General features: G+C 39.6%; 2 protein-coding genes across 5 annotated transcripts in view; both read left to right on the top strand.

The window, feature by feature from the left end:
* Positions 1-20,793, top strand: part of klhdc3 (kelch domain containing 3) — a 23,012-nt gene extending 2,219 nt beyond the window's left edge. For 3 of the 4 annotated variants that reach the window (XM_005742415.2, XM_013913220.1, XM_013913219.1), the window contains exons 3-11: positions 785-961; positions 1,176-1,291; positions 1,379-1,450; positions 2,841-3,054; positions 3,337-3,423; positions 4,769-4,877; positions 14,139-14,212; positions 15,871-15,949; positions 18,152-20,793. In XM_005742415.2, the coding sequence (XP_005742472.1) occupies positions 785-961; positions 1,176-1,291; positions 1,379-1,450; positions 2,841-3,054; positions 3,337-3,423; positions 4,769-4,877; positions 14,139-14,212; positions 15,871-15,949; positions 18,152-18,218 (995 nt within the window). In that variant the 3' untranslated portion in view covers positions 18,219-20,793. Of the gene's footprint in view, positions 1-784; positions 962-1,175; positions 1,292-1,378; positions 1,451-2,840; positions 3,055-3,336; positions 3,424-4,768; positions 4,878-7,835; positions 7,887-14,138; positions 14,213-15,870; positions 15,950-18,151 lie in introns of those variants that run through there. The other variant, XM_013913221.1, reaches the window with a different exon arrangement.
* A 4,589-nt stretch (positions 20,794-25,382) lies between these two features.
* LOC102212448 (neuronal PAS domain-containing protein 4-like) overlaps positions 25,383-25,525 on the top strand; it is a 10,024-nt gene continuing 9,881 nt past the window's right edge. The window contains exon 1 of the mRNA XM_005742412.1: positions 25,383-25,500. Within this exon, the coding sequence (XP_005742469.1) occupies positions 25,400-25,500 (101 nt within the window). The 5' untranslated portion in view covers positions 25,383-25,399. The remainder of the gene's footprint in view (positions 25,501-25,525) is intronic.

Genomic DNA, 25,525 nt, shown 5'->3' with positions numbered 1-25,525 from the left:
CCCCCCCCAGTGTATTGAGAAAGGTTAAGAAACTGTTGTAATTTGTTGAATGTGCACAACTTTACTGAAAACTCACTCAGGTTGGCAGTTAAACCCCAGCTTTTCATAGCGGTTTGCAACAATTTTTTTTTTCCAGTTGTTGTTTTTCAGTTGCTATCAGACAAGCACAGCTGTTTTCTTTAAATGGGTTAAGAGAAGCACCCTTAACTCATTTTGCATGGTTTTTCCCCATTGTGTGGTCAGCCACCTGCTTTAGGGTTTTACAACTTCCCAAAGTAGATAGAGCCTACCTGCTATTGGTGTATCATGAAAAGATCTGTGGAACTAATGCTTTGAGTGTAATGGAAATGGGACCTCTTTAACTACAGTTTCCTGCCATCTTGCTTTGTCCTCCTTCCCCCATTGACCCATTTACTGCAAAGACTGATTCTAATTTTTTTTCTTTTCTTGATGGTACTTTTTATTATTAAAGTGATGTGAACTGTACTGAAAACTCACTGTGAGAGAGTTGTAGGCACGTTAACAAATTTTACATTTTTTAGCTCTCAGAGCAAGAAAGATAATAAAATAAATTACTGACTACCAACCTAATATCCATTTTAAAAAAAAATGCGAATAACTGAATTTGTAGAACTTTGTAACGCAGTAAGTATCAAGTAAAATTTGTCAGGCAGCATTGTTTTTGTGTGTGTTTGTTTTTAATTGAATTTAAAAAAAATGTTCTTTAAGTTTTTATATTTTATTTTTTTAATAAAGGAAAATGTTTACTTTTTGTGTTTTTTAGTGTCATTGCGCTGGATGAAGCTGCCTCCAGTGAGGATTACAGGACTTGAATGTGCCCGTGAAGTGCCATATATGCGTTATGGCCACACAGCTGTGCTGGTGGATGATACTATCTACCTCTGGGGCGGGCGTAACGACACAGAGGGGGCCTGCAATGTGCTCTATGCTTTTGATGTCAGTAAGTAGACCCTCGTCTAACTCGTGCTGCTGAGAGTTTCAGGGTGTATTTCCTTTGAGATGAACCTGTTTGAAGTTAAAATTGTGACAACAAAAAGTAGAGGAACTGTTTTATATTAAGAAAGCTGTAGCACCTGCATGCGTGTGATAGTTTTCCATTGCATGTAACGCAAGTGCTCTGATCTCAATATTGAACAACTGCGACTGCTTCACAGATACTCACAGATGGTACACACCCAGGACTTCAGGGACTGTTCCAGGGGCGAGGGACGGCCACTCTGCCTGTGTCCTGGGAAAGGCAATGTATATATTTGGAGGATATGAGCAGCTGGTGAGTTTGATTTTTGATTTATTTTTGCTTACACAAACTTTCTCTGTGAACATTAAAAATGAATCTTTTTTTATTTATTTATTTTAGGCTGACTGTTTCTCCAATGACATCCACAAACTGGATACCACTACCATGGTTTGGGCACTAATTAATGCCAGAGTGAGTTAAAAGTCACTAGCTGTTGCTTTTCAACCGTTGCTGGTTATTCCTTGACAGTTTTTCTGTATTGAGCATTCAAAATAATTCTCCTAACAAACAAACAGGAAACCCTCTCATAAAAAACAAAGATGACACTGCTGAACATCAGCAACATAAGTTATCTGTTGGTGTATTGGCATGTTATAAAAGCAGCGCAGTGTGGAATTTCAAAGCAGCTTCCTGCTAGGAAAGTTCAAAAAGCCTCACACTGGATTATATACAGTCTCCTTTTAGCAAATACTATTTTTGTTTATGCAGTCAACATGCTCATGTGATTAAACGCTTGTAAAGTATATTTTAGTCATCATATGACGGAGTTACTGTGGATTAAGTCAATCCATTCAGTTTTAGTTACAGCCATGTTGTCAGTAAGGAGATTGGACTGTGGTGCTTACAGATTTAGCAGTGCATGTGACTGAATAATACTTAGGATTGCATTCCTCTTTAGGAAAATGAAAACTTCTGTGCTGTTACTCACTTGCTTTTTTCCCCCTTTGAACTTTGGGATCATTTAGCGTTTGTATTTTTACATTTGCATGTGTAAAACTCACTTTTCAGTATTGGTTCTGGTATTCTTTCAACCATGTTAACGATTTACAAAGCCCCCCTGTCTGCATAAAGTTCATGGTTAGACATTGGCAGCACATTCCTGAAAGGAAGGCTTGTGAAAGACTTTGGCATGACTACAGGGCAGTGACATGTAAAGTGAGTCGAGGTTTGCCTCTGTTAGAGTTGGTTGCAGTATGTGAGAGCAGGTCCTGTTTCAGTCATATTTCTGGTAAAGTTCATATATCTTGATTATGATTCTGTGTCTTGCTCCAATTAAATTGTTTACACTATCCCAATGACTGGGCTGACTGGACACCACTATCCCTTTGAAAAGGGATGGTGGTGCCTGGGGGAGGTTTGGGATTCACTGTGGTTTTGTAGTTGGAAAACTGATCCACTAGATGGCAGTGTTTACCTGAAATTGCTGTTTTTTTCCTGGGCGAAATGCCTGAGATGGTTGATCATTTATATGGAACGAATGAGCTTCAACACTGTCCCTTATATTGAACGTGAGAGTTGTTTCTGACATGTAATGGTTTAGTTTTGAATATTAGGATTTTTTTCTTATCCCAGGGAATAAGATCTGGAATATTTTAGGAAGACGAATTCCATACCAAGGCTTATGATCAACATAACTTGATGAAATTTTAGATTTAATAAAGACAGTAAATTAAGTTTTACCAAAAATGTTCTCAATAGCTATAACTTCAGTGTCTGAGTAGACTGCTCTGCTCTCTCTTCACTAAAACTTTGAGTGTGGAAGAGTTTAACAGTAACATCGTGTGTTGTCTTTGCTCTGCAGGGAACTCCAGCACGCTGGAGAGACTTCCACTCGGCTACCATCATTGGGACAAAAATGTTCGTGTTTGGAGGAAGAGCAGATCGTCTTGGTCCCTTCCACTCCAACAATGAGGTCTACTGCAACAAGATCAGGGTATTTGACACAAAGACTAACTGCTGGCTGACCACCCCTTCAACACAGCCACTACCAGAGGGACGCAGAAGTCATTCAGCCTGTAAGGCACAAAATACACGCATAAAATCGACTGTGTTATTAGACCAGTATCTGATTAAATTCTTTTAATTTTAATTCTGTTTGTTCCAATATATTTACAGGCTAGGTGCTAATCTTTTATATGCATCTATGTGTTGGATTAGTGTTGTGAGAACAGTGTTGTCAAATATAATCTTGCCAAAGTTATTCGATTAAACAAATCAAGGTACTTTATCTGGGTCAAGTGGTTCCTTATAGTATACTTCAAATATCATTAATCTGGACTTTTTATTTATTTTTGAAGTTTCCTACAATGGAGAGCTGTACATATTTGGAGGATACAATTCTCATATGGAACGACACTTCAACGACCTTTGGAAATTCAATCCAGGTAAGTCTATATTTACATCATTTAGATTTGGAAAACCTGTCCTGTTGCTGTAGAGCACTGCTACTAGAGGGTTTAATTCCTGGTAGCTTTATTTTTTAAAGAGTTCTTTAAATTCCACCCTGACTATTTACCTCAATACAAGAAGTGCAGGACTAGCTTGTGTTGACCTACTTTTCTCATTTCTTCATGCATAAATAACCGGTCCTCCTCCGCTGCATAATTGACATTTGCGTAATGGTGATTGGCCGCTTCCTTTTTCACCACAAAGTTGCTTTCTGTGTTTCATGTTTTGCAACACAGATGCTGGAATGACAGCCCATTCAGTTGCTGATGAATGTTACCTGATTGCATTTCAAATTGGTTTAGGAGGTTTTCTGGAAGAAAGCCTCAGGCTCTTGTTACATGCTAAACATAGTCACTGATGAAGCAACACACCTGTGGTAAACTCGTTGTGTCCTAAATGGTGTTAGATAGCACTATATTATCTGATACTATCTTTGTGTCAGGAAATAAATGACAAAGGTAATACCAGGCACTAGCTAAAAGTCCATTGTTTTAATTAATTTATGTTTAATTGTCTCCCAACTGCCATTTCTAGTTGTAACTAGAGAAAACCATTGTGACAGCAGTTGCACATGGTGTTGAATCATATTAAAAGTAGATCATTAATGTAGCGATGTGTTGGGAAACATTGGCAGGGAATTTGGACAAGGACAGCCATAGCTGTTTTCTAAACTCTTCTCTAGTTTATTTGAGAATTTGGTCTTTTTTTGTAGTGGATATGATCTTATGTGCCTGTGCTATTTAAAGCTGATTTCTTCAGTTGCCATCTAAATGTGCTCTGCAGTTCGCTAGGTGGCAGCACTTTAATTTTAGTCATAATTATCTAAGGGTCTGAATGGCCTGTTGCTATAGAGATGCAGTGATGCTGTTTGGGTCTGAGACAGTTCATCCTTATATGGAACAAGTGAGTGAGCTTCAACATCGTCGCTTACGTTGCATGCACTTCATAGAGGACTTGTTTCTATTTTTGAAATGTAAGATTTTGTGTTGAAGGTTAACCCCCCCTGTCTCTTTTTATTTTTATTTCTTTATAAATATTACTTTATCTTAGAGCCTTGTGGTTTAATATTTTTAGGAAGCTGAATAAACAGCAGGCATAGTGAGAAACTCTTCTAGTTTAGCTGGTATGACGTAACCCTGTTGTAGTTTAGATTTATTGTGCTGCAGATACATTTCCAAAGAAATCTCTCATTGTATCTATGCCCATTCTTTTTATCCTTTTTATATAAAATATAACTTTTAATATAATCAAAATTATTTTTGCCTTGTGTGTACACACTAGAAAACTTCACATGGAAGAAAGTTGAACCTAAAGGGAAAGGCCCATGCCCTCGGAGGCGTCAGTGCTGTTGTATGGTTGGAGATCGAATCATCCTCTTTGGAGGAACCAGGTGAGGCACAAAATATTAGTACTTGACCTAGATTTGAACTTCAAATATTTATTTATTTTTCAGTTAAATTGTCATCATTTGTCAATCATTTGTATATTTACATCTCTGCCAAACATTTTGTGTGTGCTGTACTCATTAACTCATTCCCTAATTCAGAAAGAAATGCATGTTATCAAAGTTTGCCCAGACGTTCATGTAATGACACAATGTAATAGACACATGCATGTCAGAGTCAATATGATGGAAACTTTGTATCGATGTTAAGATTTTGAACATTTACAAAAAATCCCCCCCCCCCCCCCAAAAAAAAACACAATCTGTTTACCTGGGTTCACCTGATAAACTCTTTGAGTTCACAAAAAGACAAAAATCTGGTCCGGTAGCCTAGCATCTGAGAAATCCTTAATAATGATGTGTACACCATCTGCGCTGGTGAAGGTTTCCAGGCAATTAGAGTCTAAAAAAAAAAAAAAAAAAATACATGTCTTACCTCTACTTCTCAGGTTCATTTCAGAAAATGTACCAAAGGACATGAAATTAAGCATGGAAGGACTTCAGTCGCTCAAATTTCAGTTGTTCTTTCAGGAAAAATCACAATGGCTCCTCATTGCACTAAAGATGACTTCTTAAGTTTTCTTTTGTGTCCTTGCCTTCACAGCTCTCATAAAAAACACTAAATATGGGCTTTTTGCACTCAGTGATTGTCTTTAGGTGGGTGGAGGGGGTGGCAACTTTTTGTGCATCTGACCATTTCAGGACAGACGACAGTCTTCTCTTTTCAATATGCCAAACACAGTCTGGATCCTGTAGATTGCTGTCTACAGTAGTGATAACCAGGGGCTTCGTAGCTGGTTAGGTGCCGCTGAGGTGGTGACGTTCTTGTGATAGGCCAGTAGCCGCTGGAGTAATGAGGTAGCTTACAGCATCGTTCAGGGTAGTCCATGTCCTGGGGTACTGTTATCAGCAAGACCCTGTTATCAGGAGAACTCCACTGGGATAACCTGATGGTAGGATCACAAGGCTGTGGATAAGGCTACTTTCAGACCCTCTACGTCTACGTGCCCTGTAGTTTTTGAGCCACTGACTGTTGCTGGATGTGTTTTGTAAAGCTTCACTTGCTACCACATTGTGCTGTGCATCACACCCCAAAACGCGTACGTGTGACACACATTTCAAATAATATGCAAAAGCGTAATACAGAAGAGTTGTCTCTCTAAATTTGTAATCATTAGATATTCATGTAGTACTGAGAAGCTTATAATGAAAATGACAAGCTCGAGAGGAGTCTTAATTTTTGAAGGTTATCCTTTGTTTAGGTACTCACTGGGATTAGTCCAGAATGGAGTCATGATTTCCTGTTCTGAGCAGATAGGGCTGGAAAAGGGAGTGTCACTGAGCTGATGAAGGGTGCAGAGGAAGAAATCAAACACTACATAATATCTCTGACATCCTGTTTAAAAGCCCAAGGGCACAGAGGTTAACATATTCATGAATCTATCTTTAGAGAAAAACTGCTTTGTCTATTATGTGCTTGGTAGTTGCTGTGTTCACAGTCTGGAGAGGGGTTTTCTGTTACTGTAAAAATTGGAGCATGATCCTCACAGGCTCCAAGTAAGTTGGCCACACAGGTTCTCTTGGCCAGCATTGCTCATTATTTTGTTTTTGTTATTTTAGAGCACACTTAAGCTTCTTACACGCAGGAACTCCCATAAGCATTTGCACACAAACACCATCCAAGCAGACCTAAATTCTTTTTCGTCTTTTGACTAATAAAGTTGTAATTTTAAGATTTGAACAGTGTTTAGGCTTTGTCTTGACTTGCATTGATAAAGACTAGCCTGATCCAGTTTCATTAACTAATTACGTTTGAACAGTCCCTTTAAAACCAGCACCTCTTGTGTTTATTTTTGCACGGCCTAACAACATGAGGGCTGTTAACAGGGCTAGAAAGTTATTAGTGTCTGTCTCAATGCAGTTGACGAATGCTTGCACAGGCTGCCATGAATTATTTGCTGGACACCTTGCTTGTGTTTGTTGTGGGGCTCCTCATTTCAGTAGATCTTCTGAGGAAATTGTGTTGAAATTTATAGTCCAAATGTTGTTTTCCTGAGTTGGTTGTCCTTTCAGACTGATCTTAAACAGAACCCCTCTGATATTTATTCCCAGTTTATTTTACCTGCAGGAATTTGTTCAGAATAATTTATCACTTTAGTGAAGGACTGTTAAACCATTAGTTCAAGCATGACTGCTCTGCTTTCCAAAGGGTTGTGCTTCAGTCGTCTTGCAATATGCTAAAATGCATTCGTAAAATAAAATGTAGGAACAGCTGAATGAGACACACTGCTGTTAGCTTAGAAATTCCAAGTGTAAGTAAGATTTGCAGTCAACAAGCCTGGTTTACTCTAATTTGGTGCTGTTAAATTTGGATTCAGATAATCCTTAAGTGGAAGATACCTCTATTTTCATACATGCTTTCACTTTGAAGGTAAATGAGCAGACTGTGTGTGAAAGACGGGCTGGGCATTAGTGGCTATGTGTTGAGTACCACTTGCGTCAGTGTAAACAGGACTGCTGAGCTGCAGAAAGGCGCGAAAGTCTGCCCCATCTCTGATTTATGACCTTAGGGAGCATTCTTTCTCACAGAGTGCAATTTGATATACCCCCAGTGCCTCTGCTACACTCATTTACTGAGTTCTGCTCACTGCCCCACGAAGGACGACCCGTGCATGACCAACTCCACCTGTACCGACCTTCACCTATGCATACAAGCAATGAACAGTTAAACCCTGTAAATTTTGTTTTCTTTTTTATTTCTTGCTCTTTTCTTTTTTTTTTGTTCCCCGAGGAATGAAGCGCAGCTCAAGTTGAGTTGCGTACGAAGGCAGAGCCACACAGTGCTCATGTTGTCATTGTTGGCTCTCTTCTCACTGTGTGTTTAATTTCTTACGACAAACCCAGGTTGAGCTAAATCAGGAAGCATTTCAAGCCTGGGAACAGGGCATCCTATGAGGGGCAGGAAGTGAACAAGGACATGACAGCTTGGCATGCTGGGAGCAGACAGCTCGGAATCTATGAAGGGAAATCTGGCACAGGCCTCTGAACTACTTGGACCTGATGTGCATTCATTCCAACAATGCTTTTAGGGAATGTATTTTTACCATGACGGCATTCATTCATCTTTGAATGATGACAGACTTAAATTATCTGTGTGTTTAAATGTTAATCTGTGATTGAAGGCTTTTTGTAATTGCTTGATCCTTGTTGTCCTTTGCGCCTTTTTTAGTCCTTCAGCACCTTTTTGTGTATACTGCTGATAATTAGTTTTTTCAAAAGCAGGTATAGTTTTCATACACCTAGGATGATATTACTGTGCATAAGTAAGAGCAGGTAATACATCTGACTCTTACATATTTCAGAGATTACAGAAACCTACTTATAATCTGTATTTACATTTACAAATCAAATACATGATGATAAATATAGTGTGAGTGCAACTCAAATAGTTAATAAAAAAATATTACCAGTGTCAAGATGATATCTAATAAGATGAAAGTGAGGTGTATGTTTTTCTTCAAAAATAACTCCTTCATTAAATGAACTCTTTTGTTGATTAAGGAGAATCATGCAACTGCTGTCTTGAAACTGCTGGTCGTGTCTCCACAATTGGGTGATATTGAGTAACCTGGGATATTTTAAGGCCTTCAAAATCTAATTTTCCCATTAATTTACTTATTTGCATCTGAATGTCAGTGCTTAGATATTCTACTGACTTATGTATTTGGACACTTAGTGCCTTTTTGTGGTGGTGTTTGCATTTGTCTGGATGTCTTCACATGACTTGGTGAGTCACAGCTCTTGTTGGGCTTACGTCAGCGTGGTACACACACTCTGCTGTGCCAACCTTAACACATTTGTTCCATTTTGGAAATATGCAGAGTCACTTAGTACATTTAGTAAAGATGGAAAGCATGCTGACGCCATTTCTAACATTAGATGGAAAAAAAAACCAAACATTTTTAATATTTCTGGCTTCTGTCGAGTCATTGCACTGGATGAGTGGGTTGAAAGCTCTAAATATAAGACTCTGGGTTTGAATTACTTGATTCTAAAACTCAAACAGATCTGAGTCGTCTGATCTCCACTGAGAGTGAATTGCTGCTTTACGTAATTAGCAAGCGGGAGACCACATAGCAGGTAATCTTGCTGGTAGCCAAAACATTCCAGCTCCAAACCTCTAGTTTAAGCTACCAAAATCTCACTGGGATATTTAATCTGTGTGGAATTTAACAGCTCATTATAAAACTGCAATTTGCTGAGCCAGAGAAGTCCAGGGGTTTTTGTTTAGTAGTCCAGGAAGGTCAGAAGCCTGGTGCCTCTATATCTCGGACACGGCTGAATTGCGCCTTTATCAATAGCTGAAGTGGCAGCTGTTACAATAGACATCTGGTTAAAACGTGACTTGTTATCACCCTGGAACCTGCCTGTCTAAATGTTAGACTCAACACAGCATGGGTCTGAGAAATGATAGTCCTCTCTTGCCGGGTATTGTACCAAAACTAAAAAACTCTGCTTGAAACTTTAATATTTTTAGCTTCATTAGGCTTGCTACAATGCCAACTCAATATCTTAGATCTGCCAGAGTGGAAATCGACTCTATAGATGCACGCCTGTCAGCACAACAGAGTTTGATACCACACATGTTGTCTTTTGGCCTTTGGTGTCAAAGGGTACCCTGCAGAAGTTTCCTTTATTATTTGTCTGTGTGTGTTTAGTATTCCTGAGACAAAACCTGTCAAACAGCGAAGGTGACCCCATCAGGATATGGGGCATACCGCGCGTGGCAGGACAAGACCTTGGGGGAGCTCAGCTACACTGTGATTTACTCTTCAAAGACAAGCTCATGATAGTATTTCATCTGCATCTTAACCCTCCTTAACCTGCTAACGGTCTGTATACATTATGGTGTCGTAGGGGTTGAGTGTTGCACAGCAGCTCAAATAAACAGCCTTACACAGATGATGCATTGTGATGCTGTTGTCCATGTCAGTAGACATTTCTAAATAGTAGTATTTTTGAGTTAGTGCTGTCATTACAACTAAAACACCTCTGTGCTTTTTGGATTAGTAGAATAACGTAAGACTAGCCGATTTCACTCATGCACAACATCCCTTAAATTTAGACATTAGAAGATGAGCTTGCACGTATGTCTGCATCTGAAATTTAAATGCGCTGTGTAAGTCTCTGCAGCCTAGTACAATGTCTGTTTGACAACACGGATTTACACTCATGTGAGAGTGGTGCTGGGAGGAGGCCAGGGAATTCACTCGACAAGTGTTACTTGCCTCCTGCACACACTACTCGGGCAGGTCTGAAGCAGGGTATCTCCTGCCATGTGCTACATGTGAGGGGAAAAGACAACTCTGGACTGTGATCCTCCTTACATTGTCTGGAGTTTGTGCTGAAGCTGTTTAAGTAGTAAATTACAAGAAAAGCCCACCAGTCAACTTGTGTAACAGGATAATGTCTGATGTTTTAATCAGCAAGTCGTGTTTTAAACAGTGCTGCTTTACGTTAAAATTGATATTTCTGGAAAATGGAGTACTCTTATAGCAGTACTATAAGAACTAATTGCTCAAGCAGTGCACTGATGGAAAGTTAACCAGTGAGCTAATACATGTTATAATGATCTATGAGAACTGTGTTTATTAGTATGTAAATGGAAGTGTATCAAAATCAACCAAATAACCTATTTTTCCAAAATGAATCTGGCAGTTAAACATTTGACAAACCCTTTGAGAACCAGTTATGTTGAGAGCTGTGAGAAATGCTTTTTTTTTTTTTTTTTTTTTTTAATCACCCTAATTTTGCTAGGTAGCTAGGTTGATAAGAACCTGTCCTGGGACCAAGGGACCAAATTACTAACCACTCTGACTTTGCAGTGCCTTTAAGTATTATCACTAAGTGCAATTATATTTTATCTAGAGAGACTGAAATTTGAGTTGCATGCTTCATTAGGGGTTGGCATCTCTTCTTTCTAATCTAAAGTCAGTTATTTGTCTCACTGGGAGCCAGCTACAGGTTGTATCTCACCCTCTGCATGGGGTATAGGTCTGGGCAGCTCTGTCTTAATCCACTGTCCAGCCACTGCCCAGGAGGGGGCACAGATAGCTGGGTAAGACGAGTTGAGACAGCAGAGATTAAGCCAAAAGCATTGAATAGAAATCTATTGAGCAGTGATAACCAAGATCATTACAAACTCTTGCTGGAATCTTAACAATCCTTTAAATTCCTATTGGATAATGTCTATATAGATTGTTTCATTACATTTTAAATGCTTTTGCTTTTTACCTTGGGTAAGGTTAATAGACATGACCAAGCATTGCCTATACTCTTAATGTATTGAATTTTAATAATTTTTAGCTTGTACTGTTGTCTGAATGACAGTAACAGTTAAAGCTTCTTCTTTTTTTAAACAAATATAACCCACCAGTGAGGACCTGGGTTGCCCATCATATCAGAAGTAATTTTAAAATGTTGAAAGCGCACCACAAACTGTTCTCGCTGCTTTCATGTGTTTTCAGTCAAGGTGTTTCAGCAATAATGTGTAAGTCTGGCTCTCCTGATAAAGTCCTCTACAGGAAGTTGTAGTGGATGATGAGTTCCTGTGAGTTAGATGGTTCTGATGGACCAAAGTTCAATAGGAAGTGGAGAAAGGAAAGGGATGCAGATCATATCATTCCCAAGAATGAGGATATGCCCAATGAAGCCACTTAAAACATGCTTACGACAGGTCAGGTTCCAGGTATATTGTTGACTCTATTTGTTTTGAGATAGCAGAGGTGTCATTAATAGAATTTCTATCAGATCCAAATCTTTTCTTTGCCACTTCGTTTTCAGTGTTGGTTCTGAAAGTAAGTTGCAAAAATTGTGGGCAATTAACTTCTTCGACACTTTGAATTAGTCCTCGGCTCTTTGGTGTCTCTTCATTAGTTTTAGGACTGTAGCTCAACTCTTTGTTCTACACTTTTGAAACCTTGGTGTGTAAGATAATGAAGTGGAGCAGGTAGTGCCTTGCTAGAGAGGACCGGCAATTAGGTGATTAGACGCCCTCATTGAGTGTTGTTTGAAATAGCACTCAGTGTTGTTTTAGTGGGGGGGCGGCATCACTCAGGCCTCATTCAGACTGGGAACCACTATGCTGTAGGGGGAGGAGCACTTTCACACATGGTGATACTTTGCTGATCAAGTAACAAAGTGGCCCATCAAACACCAGGATGCCACATAAAGTCACACACTGTGACTTTCCCGTTTCCGAATAGTGTGTCAGACAGCCATTATTGCCGCTGCCTCCATAGTCTGCTTCAGCCCTTTCTCTTTGTTGTGACCCATAAAGTATTACCATTCCCTAATTTTCTGCTGAATTTCACACCCTGACTTGCATTATCCACGACCATCCAAAGAAGCCATATCCCAGTGGATGCAATCTTCATCTCTGTGGTTGCTCGTGTTAAAACATTCCCTTATCTGTACTCTTTCACGCGTCAGCATCCAAGGCCGATGCCCTCCCTACGGGTTTACACAGTAGTTCACAGCTACTGCGGGGTGCTCTTTAGATAGAGATGTTGCTTTTCATTACTTCTGTTGTGTAGCCAGGTTGCTGATATTTGTCCATTCCACACATGTGGTATCTAAAACTCCCAATTCACTGAATATTTCTATATCATACTGTTTCTTACGTTAAACAAATGCTGTTAGCTGGCTTAACTTGAGAATGATGCACTTAAAAAAAAACAGGAAACTGTTGACTGAATACGGCAATGCCACCCAACAGCATGGTGTTTTTTTTTTTTTTGTTTGTTTTTGTTTTGTTTTTAGGATGTTTGGGGGGAAAAAAAGAAAAAACAAACAGCTGTAAGACTGATTTAATGAGTCATATCAAATCCATTTGTTTGGTTAAAATTAATCATCAATACTAATTATCACATGAGGGATGTTTGTGCTAATTTAATTCCGGTGGCAGTTTTAAAGTTTCAGGTAACTCGCATGTGTGTCATACATTAAAGAGAGTGTTTCTCACCACTATTGAAATGTACCCTTTCAATCACCACAGTAATGTTAGAGCTTGGGTGAGTATTCTGATAAAGGCTCCCACTTTAAGCCCGGGTGGGTCACCTCCTGGGGGGCAAGGGGCGTAATGACTTCCCCAGCTGGCCCCCTGGGACGATGGAGCTCGTGCTCTGCATCTCTCGTGGCTGCTTTAAGCTACCGCCGTGTTTGTTTAGGGAAGATTAGCAACGTAAAACCCTTACAACATCCTGAACACGGAGCGAAAGGAAGATGCGATGGAGAAGACAGCAGGAAAGGGTGAGAGAGATTGATGGGTGGTGGCGAGACGGTGCATTGAGATCAGCAAGAGGATGGTTCAGGGCAAGAATGAAAGACGAAGAGAGTGATGAAAATCGTAAATGCAAAAAACCTGCAACAAATCTGTTGCCAACAATTTTATTTATTTTTTTCTTCCTGTGGTAATGTCTGGGTTGGTTGGACACATGCCAATCGCTAGCTGGTCCAAAAAGCATCTTGATTTTACTCTTAAAACTTGGCTTCTGCATTTTACACTTTCTCCTTAATGGTTCCATAGAACGCAAACGGCTTGGTGAATTTAAATGTAAAGTGTAGTTTTATCTTCTAGATGAGTTTTATTGTTACATTATGAATATAAAGCAGTCGTGTGCAGCGTGCATTTGGAAAGCTATATGTACTACCTTGCTATATGTGCGAATAAATCTGAACTGACAGGCTACATTACCTAGAAAAGGTAGTTAAAAGAATGGTTTAACAGGTATATAGTTTGGGCTTGTTCAGCTGTGGTGCACCAGGTGTCACAGGTGTATGTGCTTAACTGTGGCAGGAAACAGATGTGCAGTGATATCTATAGCTGCTCAGGTCTGGGAGACTATCAGCATTGGCCAGTCTGTCTTACAAGACTGCTCCACTTCCTGTGGACCTAAATCATGCAACGCATGATAAGGAGAGCTGTGTGAGAGCTCTTATTTAGGATAGTCTGTGGCTCCCTGATTATGGTCCCAACTGATTCATGTAATAAGATAAATAACTGAGAGTCCAATGCTGGAATTCTATGGTGTGTGTCGCATTAAGTAGTTGAGTAATGCTTACGGTCTTTGTAAGCTGTGTGAACTGTGCTCATGAAAACAGGAAGTTTATAGAATCGCTCTAACCCTATTACTTTTCTCTTTACAGCCCCTGTCCAGAGCAAGGAATGGGAGATGAATTTAACCTCATGGATCATTCAGACCTGTATATCTTAGACTTCAGTAAGTACTCTTGTCTTTATTGGTATCGCTCTTAGGATTCTGTGTTGTTGCAGATAATGCACCCCCCAAGCAATTTTTGACTCAATGACATAAAGAAAACATTAAGATGATCTCAAAGGAGACACCAGAATCGATGAACTGTGTTATAATCTGAACCTGCACCTTCATGGTTTAGATGTCATATCTATTTTACTGCTTTAGTTCAGTCCTGCTGCTTTAATAGTGAATTATCTCACAAAATCCACTGTACTGCTTCTCAACAAAGGGGTTGGCAGCAACTGGCTGGTAAAGTGCAGGTTCTGCAGCTAAAAAGACAGTAGGTGGTCTCCACTAACTGTTACAAGAGTTAAATTTACAAGCCTGGCTGCACGCTTCCAGAGTCTTTACCATTATGAGTACTTGCTGAGCTAAGGGTTTGTGAATTTTATTCATTTACTTAATAATCCTACAAACATATATGTTGACTTTTTTAAATATTATACATATCAAAGCAGCTCAACAAAATAAAAGTAAAAAAAAAGGCAGATGTTGTAATTAAAACTGTTTTACCTGTTCAACTGATATTCATCCATTTATTTCAGCTAATTATATATTAATTAAACCAAAATACGGTTTGTCATATGTGAACGAGATATGATGAAGAGTTAAGGACATAAAATCCCGGGTTTTCTCTTATTACCCACTCTCGTGTGTACAGGGACATCTCTGCCAGACAGCTGTTCGGATTGATTTGTGATGCGTTAATTAAGTACAACATTAATTAGAGCCCTACGGTTTTTGCCAGTTGAAGCTGCTGCAGTTAACATCTTTTCTGGCATAAACTTTGCCATATGGCCAAAAACTCAAATTCAGACTTGAGTACAAACAGAAGCCAATGCTGGTCAATAACTGTTGTGAATTGTACAGCAAATGTTTGTCAGGCAGCCCACAGATAACTTAAAAGGGAATTATATTGACTTTTCTTTTAAGATGTCAGAAAAGCAAGCTAAACAAATGATTGTTTTTAAAATAAGATTTGGGATGGGTTTTTTTCCCCTTCTCTGTAATAAATTATGAAATGACTGCTTTATTTCTGACCAGACCTAGTATACTTGGCCTTGGCCCTGCACGGTGCTGTCAAATGCGGCACTTCCGTCTCTTGGACTACCAAATATGGCAATATCCTGCCTGCACTGGGGTAGCCTGTAATGCTGTCAGGTCACAGTTAGGGTTTGTGTAGGTGGGCTTACACAGGGACCTTATGGGACTGGCAGTACCCAATGACAACCCCCGTGGCCTACGCTTCCTCGTGCCAGTCACGTGTGCCTTCACACTGTTTATCACTGAACATATGGTGGAACAGCCTTTGCCGATGATAGTAAATGAGAGGGAGTTTGTACGTATTATTAGAAATCTGGCTTTTAATAAGATGATTTGTGTACTGAAGTGACTTCCACACTCACGTCATCATGTCCTGCTTGTTCTCATACGTGAACACTTGCTTTATTTTCTTTTTTTTTTTCCAGCTATTGATTATTTTTGCACCCTTCCATCTACAGATTCTTTAGATCTGAGCTGCCTGGCTCAACTTTGAATTCCCACAGCTGAAATTGGTATTAATAGCTTGAGTATGATTAGTGCCATTGATCATCCTATGACTCACTGCACTCTCTTTTCAGGCCCTAATTTGAAGACTTTATGCAAAATAGCTGTCATTCAGTACAGTCTGGAGCAGTCGGGACTCCCACATGATATCAGGTCAGATGAGCATCCTCCTCTCAAACATTAGCACTGTTTTGTCATAGAGCTGACATATTGTTGTTCGTGCTGTTTTTATTATGCCAGTCATTGTTGCCACTACTCAGTCTCTCTCTAATTAGGTTGTTTTTCAAAAGAGGCAAATTATGATTCATTATCCTTCATTTAACTAGTGGCAAGTTTTACTCTGGCTTTTGTCTGACTTGGCTTAGGTCCTCGCATGTAGAAATCATAATTATAGATCTAAATGCATAAAGGTTTGAGTACAGAAGTCAGACAGCCAGGAACCATTTGTATAGTGCTGCTTTCAGTTGCTTCATTGTCTGTGATCACATGTACAGCTTGTATAAGATCCTTCCCTGTGATGTAGAGGAAAGGCCAAAATACAAATGCAGTACATGGTGTGCAGAGTACCTATTCAGCCTTTAAAGAACTGAAATTAACAATAAAGTGGACTACAAAAAGTAATTTCACTACTTTGTCCTTGGAAATTAAATATAACAAAATCTTAATGCTAAAACTTTATATCTTTGAGATGATTAACAGTCATTAAACAACTTCAGGTGTGGTTACAAAGTAGCAACATAAACTAATCAAGTGAAAAGTTGGCTTTGACTTAAATTACTTCTTGTCCACCTGAAAGGTTTTGAAATGGTTTAGGATTGCTTAAAATTAATTAATAAAAAAAGAAAGAAGCTTAGACAGTTGTGCTTGATTATTTAAAAAAAAATAAAATAAATCTGACCGTGAAACAAGCTTCTGTGCCAGTTCAGCCAGCCAGCATCCCAGTCACCTATCAGTCTAGTGATGACTCAAGGTGAAATGATTGTCCATAATCCTCACTGTGTAGAAAGAGAGCTTTCCAAGGTTTCTTATGAAAGACCCTAAATGGTTTAATTTAAATGAATAAAGCTTATGAGCCTTTGAGAAAATGTAGCGTCTGCTGAAAGTTTTTTTTGGTTCCCCCCTCCCACCGTGTGCACCCTGTTTGACTTGGTGATATATAGGAACGTCATAGTTACACCACACTGCTCATGGAGATCATGACAGCATGAAATGCTATCGCAGTTCTTCTAGTTGAATATCCTGCACAAGTGTGTAAAAAGTCCCCCCCCCCCCTCAGCATTTTGAATTAATAACACATAATTTTCCCGTCTTGCTGACTGATATCAAATTGTTTTGACACATGACTAGCAAGAGACTCAATTTTGACAGCACTACTTTGATTTGTTGTGAGGTTGTAATGGCAGGTTTGGGAAGTTTTAATAGCTGCATTTAAGCCCATGTTTAATGCATATAAAGGTAAGATGCATTAAAATAGACTAGCTGTCAGAAAATGTGTATATATAAATTGCAGAAAAGCAATTTAAAGTACATTGCTGTTCCCCTAAAACCTTAATTCATAGATTCGGGCAAGCTAATGGAGATCATTAGGAAAGGTGTTTGTCTAAAATTGAGGACTTCCACTAAGGGGATTTTCGTTACACGTGGACCCCCTGGAACCTGATACTAATTACTCCTCTTAGCCTCTCATTTCTCTTGCACCGTCACTGCCACCTTGCATGTTCCCCACTTTGGTGTTTGCAGTTGTGTTTCTAACCTTTTTAGAGGGTTTTCAGTTGGGGTCACAAGACTTTGGTTAACTCCTTTTGCCCCTCAGTGGCATCTCCAGGTCCTGTGCCAATCTCCCCTCTTAAACACACATGTGCACAACAAAAAAACGAACAAAGCCGTTTGATAGGGAGTGAGTGTGAAACCAGACCCAGTGATAACAATCTGGAGCTCAACCTCTGACCTGTCATCAGGTCAGCACTAGACCCTGTTGTCAGCTCCTGCTCCTGATGCTCATGTTACAGCGGGGGCCACGATGTAGCCCCTCACGTGGGTAAGGTGGGGTCAGGGGTCCAAATATAAACTACTTGATTTAAAATATAAAAGGATTCTGCAAATATAAAATTGTAGACAGCTTAGCATAAGGCTCAAACCTGCCCATTTCAGTTATTTTAATAACTGAACTGTAAAATTGTGAGCTAAAGAAGCTTAAAAGCAAAAAATTAAATCCAGCATGAACATCATGCCTATTCATATTTGGCACTAATAACTTTGGGTTTTGCACTGGTGCACTTTAAAATCAAATTAATTGTTTGCTGGTGATTACTAAAGCTTTTTTGTTTGTTTGTTTTTTGTTTTCTTTAACGTCAGGTGGGAACTGGCAGCCATGACAACCAACAGCAACATCAGTAGGCCCATCTTCTCCTCCCATGGCTGAAGAAGCTTAAAAGTGAAGCAGAACCCAGACTCTGTTTCAGGACACTGGGCTTTTATCTTTCTAAATCGAGGACTGTTTTTGTATAGTCTGGATCCGATTTATTTTACACATTCTACAAGTTGAAACTTTTACTGACCAAAACATCCCGTATCAGACTCCCTTGGACACCACTGGCTTTGCCCTGTCTGGGGATATTTTAGCCCTTAAGATGGAAATCGTTGATGCCTGTTCACCTTTTTTCTCTTCTTTCTAGCCTCTCTAGAAATTCAATCAGCCTATGATAATCATAGACTTCTAATGTTAAGCACAGGAAGAGACAAGAACTTCAGCCAAAGGTTTTGAGAGCTAACCTCTTTGAGGATTGTCATCCAGATGTCACACTCATACAAATGTGAACCTTCTGTTTCAAATGCAAATGGTTATTTCACTTGCAGCGTTCTCTTACTTAGCCATGTGCAACTATCAGGTTCGTGGGCAGATAGAGCTGGTGCATGTTGAATGAAAGGAGAAGATTCTTTACCACAATATTGGAATTATGATCGTTACAAAATAAGCTGGTTTTCAATGCTTTGCCATTTCCCTTCATTGTAATTCTGTCAGTACCCTACTTAAGTGGCTACAAGGTGATTTGCAAGGCAGCCAATGAAAATGTCTGCCTTGTAGAGTGGAGTGCTTCTATCTCCCTGAACTGCATGCATCATTGGGCCTTTAAGATTTCCCATACACTGAATCACTAAAGGAGGTGTTTTGCAGGGAGGTATTTGTGTTCTTCCAAGAAATGCTGTAGTTTCACTAAAGGGTTCACCTGCCCACCCCCCTTTAATATGCTTTACAGTGCCAAACGTGGAAGGGAATCTTGATGCAAAGTGTGCGTGTAAGCTAGTGGTCCTCGCCCACCTCATTTAGTTTACTTGTTGTTGAGGAGATCATCTGATATGCATAGTGTAGTTTCTTTTTAGAGACAATCCCATAGTTTAACGATGTGACCCTCTTATGTTTGTGCATAATGACAGGCACAATTGCAGATGTTTTAAATGCACAATGGCTGTTGACAGATTACATGCCACACTGCTTGAAAATGACTTGGAAATTCTCAAATTGGACATTTATTTAGGTTGTGGGTTTTTACATTTTATCTGACTTTTCAAAACTTGATTGGTGATGGGCTTTTATTTCTTAAAACAAAATAATCACAGCTTCACCCACATTAGTGAATGAACAAGGCTGTTTCATTTTTTTATTATATATTGTCAACAAATTCCCTATAAAGACCAAAACAAGCTGTGTGTCTGTGCAAGGCCTTTGTTTCCACTGCATGCTCAGTAAACCCACATGGCTCTGATGGTTCTGTCACTGATACACAGATATAAATTTTGTAGGTTGGGTGATTTTTATTTTATTTTTTTGACAACAGTAGTGTCTCAGACAATCTTTGATTAAAATTTAATACATATTTTTGGTTTTGGCCTTTGTTGACAACATCAGACTTAATGAGCATAAATTCATAGGTGATAAAGTTATTTTAACCATGGTTTTACTTTAATCTGGTCCTGGGAAGGAAATGCCTGAGCTAAGGTGGGATTGGAAGCTGTGTAGCCACACACTCGTGAGGATGTTTGAAGTGCCGGTCCTTGGGACCAAGTGTTCTGTTGCTTTCAGTCTCTGATTAGCTGGTCGACATTTAAAAAACCAGCAGGGCTCTGGGTCCCAAATATTAGCATTTAATAACCTACATCCTAAATATTTACAACTGTGTCATATAAAGCAGTGTTCTTAAAAAACAAAACCCCCAATCTTAAACATTTAAGTAGCTGGATAAGTGCACTATAGCCATGGGACGTTTGACCTGACGGAGAGGAGATATGTTGATGCTGCGTTTGCCTAAACAGACTTCAAAGTTTGGGGCATTTGGTTGCTCTAACCCCTTTACAGACCTGTGGTGCCACTGAGACTCTGTCACTCTTAGCCCCTGCACATGCATGCATATTGACACACTCTTGATATTCCTCAGATATTTCTTTCATTTGTTTTGTGTAAAGTTTACGGGTGACATTTTTAGTAAGGACCTAAAATTAATTGCACCATAGTGGGATTAAAAAAAAAAAAGTACCTGCATAACTTTCCTAGATAATAGCCACTCTCTTTCCTCCACATAATGAAGTGTCCTGCTCCACCACCCAAATATTTTTGCGTCACATGTTTAATTGGTTAGCGTCATTTTACTTTGAGTTGGATTTACAAATGAGTGATAAGCTTCTCGTGGTTACGCTTGCTTTACCATCTTTTGTGTCGCGGACAGAACCATGATAAAGAGATTGTATGCAGAAAAAGTTTTCATACCAGTAAGTATATCTTGAAAAGTTGTTTAATTTAAAAGCAACATGGTTTTAAAAACAGAACAAAATCTGGAGTGTGTTTGGATTCCTTTTACGACTGTGAGCTCCTGTTGCTGATTTGTTTTTATATATAATTTTTTTTTTTTTTTTTAAAGTGGGTCTCTGTATCTGGCAAAGTTGGTCAGGACTTCCTGTGCAATATGCTTTATAACTGTATCAATAAATCTGAGACAGTCAAAGTGGTTACTCTTTGTATCCATTGATTTCTAAAAGTGTCCAGAGTTGTTGTCATTCATATACTGCTCTGTGGCAAAGGTGTACTGTACACCCTTTTAATTCTAAGGTTTTACCTATCAGGACCCAACAAACCATTTGGTTCTTAGCAGGTCTTAAAATTGAGTAAATGCAACCTCCGATGAACAACAAAACATTACGCATTATCCTCCGTTCACCAAAAACTAAGCCAAAATGCTCCTCCACCACCGCGCTTGGCACATGATAAGGTGTTTATGCTGATATGCTGTGTTTGGTGTTGGCCAAAACATTAGTTTCTGAGCATTGCCCGATCTGACCGTGGGGTAAATTTGCTAAGGTGTCCATTTCTTGGCAACTGAATGTTTTTCATTTGTGAAAACATTCACACTGATGTGCTGCTTTAATGCTGCAGACCAGCGAGCTCACAAAACATTTGCTTTTATTGAGGTGCTCACACTTCAGCGGCACCTGGCTGCTACATACTGTCTTAATTAAGGCTCCTGTTGATTTTTGAACTTTGACTTTAGCAGGTTTTAGTTACATATGTTGCATCTGTGTTTTTAAATGTCTTCCCTCATACAAATATTAGACTTAAGAGATGGTTACTTTCTTTTTCACATCACTGCACATATTGTGTCATAGGACTATAATAACGTGCCCTTTATGCTTAAACTTTGTTACATCTCAAGGCCAGTATTTGGCATGTGGCAAGCTGCATGATGCAAACGTGTTCTAAGGCCCTCACCACCTTTGTTAACCCAAGACACTGGTTTTTGGGGGCCTGTTTCAGGCAGAGTGAACAATTTTGTCTTTTGAGATCACAGGATGAAGTGAATTTAAATTTACTGTTGAAAGAAAACAATCTTTTATGTTTCTGACCACTTCTCTGCACCAACAGTCCTTTGTCAAAGGAATGGATTTGATCACTAAATAATGAGCATTTCTACTCACTGGAAGGCAGAGCCATGTGTGTCCAGGTTCCACCTCTTTGCTCTACAGACTGATAACTCCCCTTTGAGCTACTGTATATGGTACTTAATAGTTAGCAGGACTTTGAAGCCTCCACTTCTATATTTTCTGTTTCCTGCTTAAAAACCATCCACATCTACCCCAGCCAGCCTGTCTGAGACCCCTCACCGTCTACTCGACTGGGTTACCGCCTAACCCGCTCCCCCTGCACCAGTCTGCAGACTAATGGATTGTGTGTGGTTGCTTTTTTGGTTTCCATAAAATGAGCATCTTGCACTGAGCCTCAGCACCAAGCTCTGCCCCTGCTACCAGTGGTGTCCTGGCAGTCTGTTCCTGTCTGTCACCAGCCCCCTGCTATAAAGCCAGTGTTATCTTCAGTGTTAAGTGCACGCCACAGACGGAGGGTCAGCTTAAAGTGAGGCAGCAGAGACACCCTGTCCCGCCTGGTCCCACTGCACACAGGAAGCAGTGCTTCGCTGGGTCCCCTTTGTCTGGCCCTGGAGCCTGCTTCGAGCTGTGACGCAGGCGCTAATGCAAGGAGACACTCAGCCAAATTACGCTCTAATTTCCCCTCAGGACTCAGACGGTCCCACTGGCCCTTGAGAATTGGACTGAGGATTTGTTCAGAGTGATTTGTTTTGTCTTGTCCCTCCCATATCGATGTCCCGTTCGCTCACTCAAGTTCTAGTTCTCTGGTAAAAGGCGACTAAATTGGGGATTTGAGAATAGAGGGATTCAAGGAGCATGAGTCCTTAGAGGATAGGAGGCATAGCTGTTTAAATACACCCAAAGAGAAACAAAAGTAGTAATTTCACTAATGAACACGAATAAACGTGCAAACTAATCAGCAGTTTCGTATGCAGGCATCACTTGCCATCACTCTCGTCTTAGATGAGTGTGAGAATTTGGTAGACTTCTAAGTTTCTAGTATGCTTTAGTCATGTTTTGTGATGCCCGTAATCTACTCATCTGCTTAAAGAACTAATTTTGTGTGAGCCGCTGAGACTCAGTGCGTCATATTTGTAGACCTGTAGCTTAGTTCCCTTCCAGCAGGGGTTTAATTGAGTGACTAATATGCACGCAGTCAAAGCCCTTTGAAGGCTGCCATAACTCACTTCCTCACAAGTCTGTTCACAGATTAAACAATGATGCACCAAACTGGTTTTCTGCTTCTGGTTTGAATGGCTTGTGCCTTTGTGCAAAAGTCTTAAGCCAGTCCCCATTTAGACTGCGGTTGGAAAAATGGGAAATGGATGCAACGATTTGAGATGCGGAGACACAAAAATACTGTATATGATGCGCACACACAGTCTGTATAATTTTAACAAGTCAATATTTAGTATGGTCACCTTTGTTCTTCAACACAAGCAAGATTTCTTTGGATGTTGGCTGCCTTTTGTTCTGTTCTCTGTCAAGATGATGCCACAGTGCTTCAATAATGTTCAGGTCCGGGCTCTGGGGAGGCCAATCCACGGCTGATTCTGCTTAATTTTGTTTTTTATCCAGGTGAGCTTTCACTGTGTTGGCAGTGTGTTTGGGGTCATTGTCGTGCTGAAAAATAAAGCCGATACCAATTAGACACTTTTATATTGTGTTGCATGTTGGATCAAAATCTGACTACTTTTCTGCGTTTATAATTCCATCAAATTTGCCAAGATCTTCAACACCACTGGCTGAAATGTAGCTCAGAGCCTGCAGTGTGTTTTATAGATGGCTGGAGACGCTCACTGTTGTACCGTTCTCCTGTGCTTCATACATACTGATGATCATTAGAAGCGAAACAAATCAAATTTGGATTCATCACTGCATAAGACTCATCAACACTCATTTTCAGTCCAGTTCTTGTGTAATTTGGCATACCTCAACTTTTTCTCCCTGCTTCCCTTCCTTAAGAACGGCTTCATGACAGCCACACTTCCACTGAGACCATTTCTGATGAGGCTTCAGTGAACAGTAGACGGATCAACTAAAGGGCATCTCTCAGGCCTTTTTTTTGGATTCTCTCAATTTCTTAAAGACATGACTTTCAGAAACCGTGCATCTGCTGTAGATAGTCCTCTATTTCCCTAGTTTCCTCTTTTTTTTCTTTTTTTTTTTTTTTAAGGACAGCACATCATGTCACGAGGTGCCACATTTTTGATTAATACCTTTTGTTTTTGAGAATCACCTTGTTTGTGGACAAATGTATTTTTTTTTAACTTAGATTTTTTTTTTTTTAATATTCAATGAAATGAGAACAACATTTTTGTGACAGTAATACAAATATTAAATTCTTAAGTGTTTCTTTTTATATTTCAGTGACTCATACCTCAGTGTTAATCGGCTGAGTAAATAAATAAAGAAAACGAAAATGTTCAGACACAAGGACTGGACTGAAAATGAGTGAGAAAACCCACGATACAAACCGTGGACAACATTTCTAAAGTCTGAAGAATTATTAAGGATGACTTGATATATAAATAAATAATAGTTACAAGACAGTCTGATTCCTTGAAAGCAAAAAATAAAGAAATAAAAGTTAACCAAAGACTTTTTTTATACTCTAAAGCAGCACAGAAAACCATCAAATGCGGAATTTCTACTCCACTGCATTTCACAACAAATGTTGGAGTGAGTTTGTAAAATCCAGCAGACTCAACCGCTGGTTCTTAATCTTTCTGTCCTGTGAGCGCCATCTGTAGTCGGTTCTCCTTTTAACCCTACAAAGCCCGAACCATGAAAGTTCCCAGAAAAAAGTTCCCATTTTTTAAACGTATTTATTTTACTGAAGCCTTTATTAAACCGTGTGACAAAAGTAAAAATGAATAAAATGAATAAAAATAAATTACATATAAATGTACACGACTCATTTTTGCGACAGTCGGTGTTTTTGTGCACTTTATGGGGGACAAAAATCACGTTATACGGTTAACAGGTCTGAGTTCCTGCAACACAGAAAATAGATCAACACTAAATAATAATAGCCAACAATTTACAAAAAGGTAAAAGTATTTTACAGTGTGGTGTGATGTTCTGAATTTCAAAGCTGTTCCAAGATGGATTATCAATTTTTCCCCTTCAAAAAAACAACAACAAAAACAACAAAAAAGGACTACTTTGTCCGGGTGCCAGGGGACGTCCTGATTGGCCAGGGAATCGCAGTTTTCTTAAAATACCACAGTGTCTGCACATATAAGAGGAAAGTTTCAAACATTTTTTTTGATGATTGCACTTTAATTCATCACCGCTCATTCTGCGTCCTGTCTGACGGGTTATTTTTAGGGCTCTTTTCACCAAATATAACCCGCCTCGGTCGTTTGTCATCGCGTCACAACAGGTAACATTATCCCATTTAGCCTTTTCCTCTTCCTCACTGGCTGGGTCGGAGGAGAGGTGTGGGGTTTGGGGCTATAAAAGGAGGGACGGTCACAAGTGCCTGACACTCATCTTCGGTCTGCTGAGGTAAGCGATGAAGACGCCTTTTCTTTTCACCTCACAGGGGGCTGCTTTAAATACTCACGATAGAACTTCTTTAAAACTTAAGAAAAAAGAACATTTTATTGCCTTTTTAAAAAAGCACGAGCAATGTCTGATCGTTTGCAACCAATGCTTATTCGTTAGGTGGAAACAACGGCGACAAAAATGACTATTTGGTGCAACTTGTGTAAATGTCACGTCAGTACTCCTTGCACTTCCCACCATCTGCCCGCGGATCACCGGAGCCCAGTCTTCAGGAGGTTCAGGTCAGTGATAACTCTTCTTTCCCCT

Source organism: Pundamilia nyererei, unplaced genomic scaffold (genome assembly GCF_000239375.1).
Source record: "Pundamilia nyererei isolate P.nyererei 1_Seehausen unplaced genomic scaffold, PunNye1.0 scaffold00120, whole genome shotgun sequence".
Classification (NCBI taxonomy): Eukaryota; Metazoa; Chordata; class Actinopteri; order Cichliformes; family Cichlidae; genus Pundamilia; species Pundamilia nyererei.
This window is presented reverse-complemented; position numbering and strand designations above follow the sequence as displayed.